We start from the raw sequence: 12,698 nt of genomic DNA, 5'->3' as shown, positions 1-12,698 counted from the left end.
CGGGGGGGTGGGGGAAGGACACAAGACTTTGTTAGGGGAAGAGTGTTACATTTTATTATTTATTATATACTTACATGGATAATCCAGAGGAGAGGGGTGATATACAAGAAGTTGGGGGGGGGGCAGGGGGAGGATGGAAAACACTCCTGGGACAGTAGTCAAGTGGGGAGGCTGAAGGAGATATTAGCAGTAGACAAGAAGAAAACACTTTCTATTTCATTTTATTTCTAATTTATTAATGTTACTACAGAAACAGTACATGAGTGCAAATTCACAGACATCAAATATTACACTTTAAGCTAACACACACCGCCAGACTACTGTAAACAGCTGGGTTAGTATCCTTCCAAACTCTCTATTTATATTGTACACACATAGTTATTTGCAGAAGTACACTATACAGTATTGTGTATGGCATGTTTTTTTAAACATGTATCATGTGTATTACATGTATTTCCCCCCAAACTTTTAACAAATTTAACATTGCATCCTAGAGGTCTACTGTCAGCATACAGTCCTTCTTCATTCTTTTTCACTGACACCTACCATTTTATAGCATCTAGCATATTCCATTATCTTGTTAGATTTGTATTTTTCCAATTTTATATTAGAAGCTGCCTTGTGAATATGTGTTTCTTTAGGGAGATACTAAAAAGTGGGTCCATTGGGTCACAGGGCACCTAAAATTTCAATTTTACTGGACATTAACCAGCTGCGTTTAGAAGTGGCTATGCAAACTTTACGACATCAGATTTCTGTTTTTTCATATTTGTCAGCTCTTAATCCTTGTGTCTAATGTTCACCAACTGGATCTGAGATAGCGTGTTTCATGTGCACTTTGCTTTGCTGAGGCTGAGCATCTCTTCACAATTTATTTGTAAAACTATGCACTTTCATGCATTATCAATGTTTTGAATTTCACAAAGTAGAAGACTCACTTCTAGTGTAGCTGGAAATTTTAATTTTTGTGAGAGCTAACTTTACTTTCTTCAAAGGGTACACAGTCTCAATATTGCCTGTTGACTTAGCCATCCATTCCTTCTCCACTGATCTGAACGGTAAGGCTTACCACTTACCTAGCATACAGCCTTGTATTTATCTCAGAGTTCTCAGTCCTACTGGAGATTCATTTTTGGCATCAGGTACCTGAGTTATTAACTTCATTCATTAAATAGCTGATTAGGACAGCCAAAATGCATGTTGCTTATGAGACGAGACAATATAATTCATGACATGGAAATTCTAGTCAAATTAGGTTAAATTAGATCAATTATCTGCAAACTGAGAGTATTAAAAATGTATAAACTTCTCTCTGAGATTAGTTCTTTTGGGGGTGACCTCCCAGGCTCAGTACAGGTGTGAAGTCTTTTGTCTGGTCTCCTCTTTCCAGAAGGATTATTTGATGCAAAAGCTTTCTGACGATTTAAGTTATTTCCTGGCAATGGCAAAGGATTTCACATAACACAGCAAATTATTACTTAGAGAACCTTCCTCTACCGAACGAGCAAGGTCTATAAACTGTACTTATTGTGGATAAGCAACATGGTACTTCACCTTCTACTTTCACATTGGATGCTGAGATCCTGGGGTTGGAGAGGGGGCAAAGATCATGTCCTAAACAGCTTTCGCTCCTCAAACATTCAGTATAGGGTTAAGCACCTAAGTTAAGATAGAATCAAACTGCTTTTCAACATTTCTAGGAAATAAAAATACAAATAAAGCCCAAATATTTCCCCAAACATCAACATATTTATCTGTGAAGACTACTGCCTTATTAAGGGATTTACATATTTTTTCAGTGAGCTAGAATTAGACACTGGCCTAGTATTTATTATATACGCCAAGTGTGGGAGAGGTTTCCTTGTCTGCAGTCTTCTTTGGGTTTATCTATCAATATACTAATTGCAAGATGACAGAAACTATCATCTGGAAGACATTTTGAATTGCAGTGGGCAAGAGCACTTTGTGGTTATTTTATGGAAATAATGAAAGCATGCAAACAATTGGCGCTACAAGTAACCTTAACTTTTAATATGGGAAAGCTGAAGTGTGTCATTTAGCTTGTCTTAATCTCCAACCATTTTTTTCTAAAGTTAGCAATTTCCTTTCCTTCCTTCTTTCAGAGGAACATTATGGCTTCTGTGGGCAGGTCCTAGTCTGTAAACATACGGACTCTGGATCTCTGAAAGGCAGTAAGGAAACACTCCAAACTGCCTAATTATTCAGTTTCCCTGGCAAGAAAAGGAAACATTAGAGCTAACTCACTATCTAATCATGTTGAACAAGTTTAGTTTTCAAGTAGACTGTGCCATCACAAAGTAAGAGCTTATCTTGCCATTACTATCACCAGTCCCTCAAAGACTGTTCATTTTTAAATTCCATTCAAACAAGAGAGAAAAGAAAAAGTGCAGGTCTGTGAACTTTTAAATTTGCATTCTATAGTACTCACTTAGCAATTCTTCCATTTGAACATGTCAGACCAATATAGACCACTAAGGGAACTCTTGTATAGTAACTCTTCACATATATAAGAAAAACGTGCATGAAAAGAGAAAGAGAAATTCGTAACCTATTATGGAAATAGGAGACAGGGATGTTCTCTGGAAGATCAAATGGTGGGCCAATTGGTACAAACATCAGAGGATATTAGTATTAGAAAATTGAAACACAAATTATTAGGGGTCTGGAAGCAGGGGGCAGGAGAGGTGTGTTACTGTATTAGCAGAGTATTGAAGAGCTGCCTGACCTATGTTAGAAAATGAAAGGTAAAGTTAAAGGAAAACCTACTCTTAAGGTGTATTTGCAAACTGGAGTCAGAATCCATACTATCTCTTCAGGAAGCAAGAGGCTGGAAAGGTTTGGAATTATGGTGGCCAGTCACCTGGAGGAAGATTCAATTGTTTACCACTGGGCTGAGGATAGAGGCCTAGAGTGACCAAATTCCTGTTTGCCCCACTCTTCGGTCAGATTCTTGCAATTCCTTCGACAGGAAACAAAGACTTTAATTTTCTAGAGATGCATGGCTCCTGGTATGAGACTGACTAAACTTAAAAATATTGGCTGAGGTGCTTTTTTTTTCTAAAGGTGGGGGGGGGAGAACAAAGTACTGATTCTGGAAGTAGAATATTCAATAAACTTCAATTTGTCCCATGGAAATGCTGTCTCACCACTCTTTTGCATTTTTCTAAACTGTCTCCAGTTTTTACCCACCACTCTACCAAAGAACTGAATTGAGATTCTCCCACTATCATCCAATGAATCATTCTTGTTAATAATGCCAAACTACAAACACTGATGGAGCAGTTATTTCTAGCTTCCCTCCCACAAAATTCTGTGCTTCTTAGGCCTGTGTATGCTTTCAGAGCTTTGAGTAGGCTTTTGTGTTTAGAACACACCTTTCCTCTTAGGACCTTCAAGAATTAAATGTCACCATTTCAGGAACCCCCTGAGAAAGACACCCTTTACTGCATTTCTTGTCATTGGTTGGTTTGTGTAGCCTCAATTCAATTGTGAATCCTGGGGACTGGCCTTTCACCTTTCAACAGAATCACTGAAGAGAAATGAAACACATCCATCATAAAGGACATGTCATCAAGGCTTAATAGCTTCATCTAACAGTTAAAATAGCGAAATGTTAATTCTCCAACTCCCTATGCTTTTTTTTGTTTTGTTGGATAGATCTTAAATTTATATTAGGACTACCTAAAAATAATTTCCTTTGGGCAAAGTTAGTTTTCAACTGTATATGCAGTACTGTATTGGAAAATTAAACCAACATAAAGCTTATGTATTAGCACCTGGTCTATAGGTTGAGACAGAAAATTAAAGGTAGAGGACATTCTCATAAGACTTACCTCACAAATTGGAATTTCAACTAGTTGACAGTCTAGGTATTTGAAGACTTTAACCCCAACAAAAAACTAATCTAAATGAAGATCCTTAACCTATTGGAATTTCTGTAAGAAATTGTTCAAATATGTCCACATAAAAGCCCAATACCTGGCTCACCTCTGTTCCTGACTCTGGAGTTCAGTGTGCCTCGTGGAAATGGGGAACAGATTTGGATGGAAACTTCATTACACAACTTTAGGTAGGGACAAGGTAAGCAATCAAAGTTTTGTATCCTAGGAAGGAAGGAATATATAGGATAGGCACACGGTTGCATGTTCTTTAATACTGTTTCTTATGTAAGAGCTTCTTAATATTTAAAGCTATTAAGAGCTTTACACTGCCAATTTTCATTCTGGAGAAAAACCCACCATACTACATTAATTCCTACTATTTAAAAGATGTAACTGATTAAAGTGGTTTGCATTTCTTAGTTTATCAGAAGTCAATTCTTTTGGAATCTTTTTTATTAACCATTTACTAGTTTTGCTCCTTTTAAAAAGATACGAGTAGCAGCAATTGCTGTCATCATTTTTAACCTTAGAATATTAACGATTTCCTTGGTGGATACTATTATATTTTGCTTGTTTTTATATCCCTAAAATAAAAACTCATTTCTTGTTTTTACAAAAATCACTTTAAGTGCCAGGCATCAAACAAAATCTTGTGCATTCTTGGGCAGCCATCTGCCATTTAACTGTCTCCTTCTGAAACCCTTTTCTAACATTCTTTGTATGAAGTACCACATTATTAGCAATGAAGGGCATGAAGGGAAATCTTTAGGTTTATATTCCAACAGCAGTTTCACATCCTATCTTGCCCATAGTGGCTCTACTAGAATCTCACTCTGAATCCTTAGGGTTATTACATATTCAAGTCTACATACTTACCTAGTTCTTTTAAGTATTTCTAACATTACTATTAACATGAAAATTTTGTTTATTGAACATTATTTCTTGTAACACAACTAGAATATAAAATATTTGGTAATCTCATGTATGTTTCAATTTTATGCCTTCTGTTTGAAGCTAGAACGTTTCAAATAGATAAAGAACATTTAACCTCTTCTAACATGGAAAGCTAACTACTGTTTCTCATTAAGACTTAATTAGCTAGTGGGCTACCCATACAGGACATGTTAATTTCTACAGGCACCTTTCTGAATTCAAGTAAAAGTTTTGGTAGACGAGGATTTCCTATTTATATTGTTAACATAATATGAATATTGAGTACAAATATTGCTCACCATTCTTGTGTTCTTTAAATTATTTTACTTTGAAAATTTAAGAACTATCATTGTAATTAACATCATGGGTGTTCACTTAAGGAATATTTTGAACTGTGAAAATACAAATCTAGTCAAATTCTGAACACATATAGAGCCAAATATTTGAACAAAACTGTAGTTTAATTTCAGAAAATGTGTTAAAATATATATTTTACATCAATTTCTGACATACACTTAATGTGTTAGTATACACAAAATGATGCTTTCTCTTGAAACTGTATTTATGAAATGTACATTTTAATTTAAATACTCAGTATACACTGCACTTAATCTGCATGTTGCATTTATTAAATACATTAAAATCTGCAATGTAACAAAACGTTTTCTGCATATGAAATTCAAAACACCATTTTAAATGAACAAAAGATGGCTCACTTCATTTTTGTTTCTGTACAACTGGTGCATTGTACACTAGCTCAGCTCCACCATACGACCTGTTCGTTCTTTTTTATTTGACATTGTTCACAGACTAGTACACAGTACAATAAGAGTGCTGGATAAAAACATGAGGTACGAAAGTGGTTCAAAGATTACAGGCCATGCAGATCATGCTAGACAGCAAAGAAAATTGTGACCAAGAAAACACTAAATAAAAATACATAAAGAATGTGCATTATAAAACAAAACAAAACTCCATTACACAGCTTTGCTTCTTTGGTTACAAAGTAGGTTGAACAATTTCACAGCTTTTTTTATTCCCACCCAAAAAAAAAAAAAAAAATCATACGAAATGTTGAAAAGCAGAGGAATCGTGGCAATTTCTATTAGAAAGTAGAAACAAATGAACAAAGTTTTCTTCATGAAAAATAGCCCAATTATTTATTATATCACAATAACTGGTGACTACCTGTACAGGTGCACTGTGTTTTTCATACTTACAACTATACAAAATTTACATTCAAGCTGGATCTTTTGAAAATAAATACCAACGGTAAATTGCCATTAGTGTTAGAAATATGCCAGGATTCTTTTGTTCAATTATTGCCTAAACGTTTTTATTTTTTAAATGTAATCCTGTCGTTCAATTCCTTTACTGATACTTATAATTATTCAAGAAAATTAAAAAAGTTCTGTGACATTGTTCATGTACAATATGAAAATAGCAGCCCTGTAATAAATAAAACACAAAATAAATGAAAACTTATGTAGGCAAATGTTATTGATATTGAAAGAAAAGTGGCTCTTTAGATGAACTGTTATTTATAACGTGACAGGAAGGCTCAAGGTACATCCATGGGTGGTAAGAAACATGGGAGAGCCACCAAAACTTTTAAAGATCCCACTCATGGGCACATGTAGAATGCAGACTCTCCTTGCTTTACTAAACCCCATCTAGTATTCTCCTCGTGTACTGATGACACACAAGTGGACCGACAGCCACAGTGCTGCATGACATCTGAGAGGGAAGCTCCTGTAGAACGATTGTCTAATACTGAAAAGGCCAAGCACACAGCCGAAGCATGGCTACTTGCTTTCTATAAAGTGGAAAGAACACCAGTGGCACACAAGGAAAGATTGCTTTCAGTTTTTCCTTAACGAGGCTTAAGAAAGCTTTATGCTGAGGAGACATTCGGCTGCTGTGGAGGTTGCGTTGGCTGAGGAGGCTGTGCTATCATTGCTTGTTGTTGAGAAGTGCTACCAGGATTGGCCTGTTGGGCTGGGAGTTGGGACAACTGATCATTGTTTGAAAGAGATTTTAACAGTGCATTTTCTCGTTCAAGTAAAGAGTTTCTTTCCACTAATTCTTTTATTTGCTCCTTTAGAACTTCCACTTCTTCTCTTACTGCATACATCAAATGGCTTTTCACCAGATCCTGTGAAGAACAAAATTAGGAATGTCAAAAAAGAGTTGAGAAGAGTTAAGAACTACTTAGTTCTAGACTATTTGGGTGCCTCATAAACACTAAATAGTTTCTATATTTTGCTTTTTAAAAGCAGTTTTCTCCTCTTGGTTTTTAATGTTTCTGCGATATCTTAACAGGGCCTGTGGGAGATGGGGTGGAAAAAAGTCTCTTTTCCAGCTAGTATAGAAAGTGCTCCCAAAGTTTAGAGTGAGCATTTTAAGATGCAGAATAAAGACAGCAGAGAAGTAATATTCCAATGCAAAGCTATATGATAATAAACTAGTCACAGGCGTATTTTAGAGACTTAAGTGCCAATACAGCCTCCACTTTAAATGAACAAAAGGCTGAAGCTTTTCAGATGAGCACACACTATACTGAATTATGTCTTTCCCTCTTATGGTCCGGATCCATCGTGTGGCACAAAGTATGACATTGTCAGACAGACGGACAACTAGTATTGTGTGGGTTAGAAACTTTCTGTGTCCTAGCATTTTTAAAAATTTGATACTAAGAGGGAACTTTGGGCTTAAAGAAATTCAGGTTTCTGCTCTCTGGACCAACAGTGCCGTGAAAGGACAGCTGGGAGCCTACTTACCATTGCTTGTTCTATTTTGTTGTCAATGGCTACAACACCGCCCCCAGATGCACTGGAAAAAATTAGAATATTTCATTAAATTATCCTTAACACTTTAACCATCCAACTCTTAAAATAATGTATATTTGTGTTTACCCAATACCAAATGTAATAACTTTAAATATAATTTATTAACTTTTTTACATGAGGATCTTGGTACATGGCCATCTTCTAAAAATAATTTATAGTCCCAGTATTTACAATTTGTCTATGACATGCATATGCCATTTTAAAACTCCCAATTTTCATTAGGAATTTTTTCTTTGATGGTCTTAATACATTAAAATTCAGATGACTTCTTTCTATCAAGTTTATATTTTAACATTTTTTTTTAAGTGTGTAGGAAGGTCTTCTAAAAAGAATTCAAGAGGATTTTGGATAAGCTGGTTAAAATGGAATTCAGTATTCTGGTAGACCTATGTACTTTGACTATAGGTTACTTGCTGGCAGACAATCACCTAAGAAAAGCATGTTTTTCCTGAGAATAATCAGTTGTCTGGCTATTAGAGATACCAAATTCAAAAAATACCCGAGCGTTTATGACACAGAAGATTAAATAATTGTTTTCTATAATTTATATCCTCCTATTGTTTAAGTAGTAAACATAGCAATAATCTATACATATACTCACTTGTTAGTATTTTTATAGATTTTTGAAAGGCAGAATTAGTTTAAACTTTTTGTTTTGAAATAGTCTTGTAAAAGAAATCTGATACTTCTTTGAGTTAACATGAGGTCTTTAAATATAATTTTGGAATAAAACATTACTTACAAAGTATACTATAGCTGAAAAGAATTTGGGATGTAAAATATCTGAAGACTACTTTTCTTTGAATGGTATGGACTATTAGAAATATGCCAGGTTGAGGTTCAGAACCATTCTTTTCCATGTACCTCTGAGATTATAATCCAAGGAGGCCTGGCTATCATGCCAGGGTCTGCTACTCACTCATTTATTTAATGTCTCTGGACCTCAGTTTCCCTATCTGTAAAATGAATGGGGTCAGTCCCTAAGCTTCAATGGACTTGGCCACTTTGGTACTTTCAGCCAACATATAGAAAATGCACTTAGAGTGTACTAGTTAACTTTTTGTTGCTGCTAAGATGAACAGGTACTGTATACTTAAGACCTTGAAGGGATATTCACTAACCAACAGTGTTTAGATGCTGGGCTTTCAGTCACTGGAGAAATATGTGCAAATATAAATAAGATTACATGTAACTAAATTACTGACCAACTATATAACCTATAAGGCTTTGGTGTAAAAAAACAAAACAAAACAAAACACCACAAATAAAGATGGTGACAGGTATTTAAACTAGCACTTGCTTGAGAATCCTAGTTTACCTTTTCTGTATTATTACTTTTACCAAGAAAGACTTTTACTTTAAGTCATTTCATGGTGTGAAGACATCCTATTCCTTTGATACATGTGGCTTAAATAGACTACTTTAAAATATTACTAACCAGTTTTATACATTAGCAGTTTAAAAATTTTAAAAAGGAGTTTATTATTTCCTTTTCTTCTTAACTAAAAGGAGTCAAAAAGTTTCAAGTCATTACTACAACTAAGGAATGGTAACGAGCTTGCAACACTTTGAATGCTGACCTAACAGAGTCTTGTCCTGACTCTGATCTCATGCAGCAAGGAAGAAATGGATTTACAAGCTATAAAAAGGTCATGCTAAAGAAAAGTGGTCTGTTAGGTCTCAACATTTCAATTTTGTTAAGCACTGTGTTCTAATCAATCACAAATACAATTACTATTTTAATGATATTCAACAATTTATACTAATTAAAGTTTCTCAAACTAGTATACACCGGTCTCTAGAAGTCTAGTATAAACAGACTGCTGAGCTCTAAACCGCACTTTTAACAAGTTCCCAGAAAATGCTGATCCTGTTGCCTGACTGTTTTAAGAACCACTGGCTTACAGTGAATAAAAGTTATAGGAGAAAGAGTAAACAAAAACAAACAAAAACCCCAATCCTATTGGGGGTAGGGGGGTGGCAGTTAACAGGGTCTTACTATGTAACCCTGGCTGACCTGAAACTATGGGACCAGGCTGGTCTCAAACTCAAGAGAGTTATCTGTCGCTGGCTTCCCAGTGTTTTTATCAAATGCATACACCATCACGCGCAGCAACCAATCCTACTTTTAAAACAATTTAATATATGAAATTCTTCATGACTTTGACCTTTGCTGTAGATGGTCTCTTATCCCTTTTATGTGTTCTGGTCTTATATAATATTTATAATCTGATACATAGGTTTTCTTGTGTTTCCTTCACTTTGCAGAAACTTCTCTGGATGGAGATACCTGTAGTTCTAATGTATGTGGCTTTAACTTGTTCTTTAAGGAGTGCAGGGCCATCTCTTTTTGTGATATCTTTTACTGTCCTATAGTATAATCCATTATTCTATTCCTCTTCTAGTCCAGCAATATGTATGCTTTAAATTTTAAACAGTGCAGGAAGATACCACAGCATCATACCAAATTCTTGCTCCTTAATATACTCACTGAATTCTGGAAAATTAGTTTATAGATTTTTTTTTCTCTACCTCAAATAGGCATTTTATGTCCTAATTCTCTGAAGATTAAATGAGTTTAAGTATTATTTTGCATAGTTCCTGGCACAAAGAATGATCAATGAAAAGTAACTGATTTTACTATATTAATGGAACTACAGTTGACTTTATTAGATTGAAGTTCTTGAGGGAAGTTCAATTAGCTTTAGAGAAGAACAGTGCCTTGACACATAAGAGCTCAAATGCATTCTGACAGTAATTAGAGATTACAATAATTTGATTTCAAACACTAATGGCTTGTATTAGGAAGCCATGAAAATTCTTTGGATTCAAATTCATTTTCAAAGTAAAGTTAATCTTAACCAGTATTAACTGGTTAATACTGCATCAACACTATCTGGGAACTTGCTAGAAGTGGATACATTTGGATCTGCCCTAGAACTACTGAGTCAGACTGACACTCCTGGAATGAGGACAGTTAATGAATTTAATAACCCCTGTGAGTGATTCTGATAGAAACTTAGGTTTTGGGAACCACCATTTTAAATGGCCAAATTTATAATGAAGGTATTAACACTGTTAAGTTTTAAGTAGTTTCAAATGAGGTGAATGTTCTCTGTGGTGCTGAGGCGAGAGATTCTGCTTCCTTTAAAATGAGACTGATGAATGAAACAAAATATTTTTCCCTTCAATTTTTCTTCATCTAATGTTGATTTATACCTTGATTATTTTTTTATTACTACATCCACCATATTTTGAACAGTTTCAAGTTCTAAACACCTCAAGGTAATATTTTTGGTTTATCTACCCATTATACTAGGTACCCCTAAATGTAGTGTTGGAATAAATGCAGTGTAAGAATAAACCATGTGTTTTAGATTATGAGGTGGTGTGTGCGCACACAACGCGCGTGCGTGCACACACACACTCAAACTGAAGTTAAATCCATTTTATAAATCAAGTGCTATTATTACTACCAGAAATACAGGGAAAAATGACAAGCTCAGAATCTCCTTGCTTTTAAGCTATTATTGTAAACTAGAAGTGTAAAATAAAGCCCAAAGTTAATTTTCAAATATGGGCAACATCTTTTAGGGGAAAAAAAAATCCTGATTAGCATTTATTAACAAGTTAAAAGTGCTAACAGAGTCAATGAACAAAAATATAGGATATTGAAAGATAAGAACTATTTGAGCTACATGCCTAGCGCTGAATTTAATGTTTCAATAAAGCTAATCACAAATCTCGTCAAAGAAAGAAGTCAAAGTAACCATGCTCCATTAGGTAGTGTGCCTTCTCATCTGTATCATCACAGCTGGCTCCCACGAGCTGCTTTTCTTCCTAGGTTTTCCTTACTCTTTAGCACCTGGTCATGATCAAGTATGTGTAGCTTTACCAAGAAGATAAGAAGGCAGAAAGAAACTTGGACTTTACAAGTGAAGACAAAGTCATCCAAGTTGATTTCATTTTTTAAATGACATGAGAGGTAACCTTTGCATAATCTATAATAAAGTAGACTGGCCTGGAATAGTTTCCTGTCTGAAGTAAGTACAGAAACAATAAAAGAAAAATGCAAACATATTTCTCCAAGTGGACATAGTGCTTTGACATATAAGAGCTCAAATGCATTCTGACAGTAATTTGATTTCAAGCACTAATGACTTATACTGAGAAGCCATGAAAATTCTCTTGAGTTCAGATAAACTAGTTTTCAAAGTGAGGGTCCTTTCAACTAGATGCAGCAACATTACCTGAGAACTTGCTAGCAGTGGATATATCTGGATCTGCCCTAGAGCTACTGAGTTAAAACACTCCTGGAATGAGGACAGTTAATGTATTTTAATAACCTCTCCAGTCTCCTGTCTTTTCTCTATCTAAATGCTAATGAACAAAATGATAAAGCAGAGGAAGTTTATGACAATTCATTTTATGGCAGGCCTATAATTATCAATAAGCCTGGGCAATATCCACATTGTCTAAGTAAGGAAACTAACATGGACCTAATGTTAAATAAAATCTACGACTTTTTTTCCTGAGAAAGACTATGAAAGAAAGCACCTATCTATAGTGACTTAAATAAATCTTGAGCTGTGTATATTAAAGAATGCTTAAAATAAGCACTAAATGTTAGCTGTGAAACTGAGCATGGATCCAAAGATTAAACAGTGTTCATAACATGTTATTTATCTTATCTAGCACATTCCCGGAAGTAGTTCCACTCGCAGAATTAGGGAGGCAACTTCTTAGAAAAGGCATTTATTTATGTGCTCAATGATCTTTGGACAGCCAGCATAGTCTGCTTATTTGCTAGGAACTAAAAAACGTTCTTGTCTGTCAGAGTTAATATATTAAAATTCTATGTGTCTATAAATAAAAAAATATAGAAAAGTTACCTTGTTTTTACTCAAAGATCCTTTAAATTTTCTGTCTAGTCACATTCATAGTGACACAAATACAGTAAAGACATTTCTTAAATTACAGAATTAAATCTTCTGTAATAAGAGTCAGTTACTTT

General features: G+C 34.9%; 1 protein-coding gene across 3 annotated transcripts in view; it reads right to left on the bottom strand.

The window, feature by feature from the left end:
• Positions 1–210: 210 nt before the first annotated feature.
• The window catches only part of Tsc22d2 (TSC22 domain family, member 2), a 52,086-nt gene continuing 39,598 nt past the window's right edge, over positions 211–12,698 (bottom strand). For 2 of the 3 annotated variants that reach the window (NM_001081229.2, NM_001347233.1), the window contains 2 exons: positions 7,616–7,667; positions 211–6,990 (listed from right to left, as the gene is read on the bottom strand). In NM_001081229.2, the coding sequence (NP_001074698.1) occupies positions 6,730–6,990; positions 7,616–7,667 (313 nt within the window). In that variant the 3' untranslated portion in view covers positions 211–6,729. The remainder of the gene's footprint in view (positions 6,991–7,615; positions 7,668–12,698) is intronic. The other variant, XR_003954395.1, reaches the window with a different exon arrangement.

Source organism: Mus musculus, chromosome 3 (genome assembly GCF_000001635.26).
Source record: "Mus musculus strain C57BL/6J chromosome 3, GRCm38.p6 C57BL/6J".
Lineage (NCBI taxonomy): Eukaryota > Metazoa > Chordata > Mammalia > Rodentia > Muridae > Mus > Mus musculus.
The sequence above is the reverse complement of the archived record's forward strand: the minus strand, read 5'-3'. Positions and strand labels throughout refer to the sequence as shown.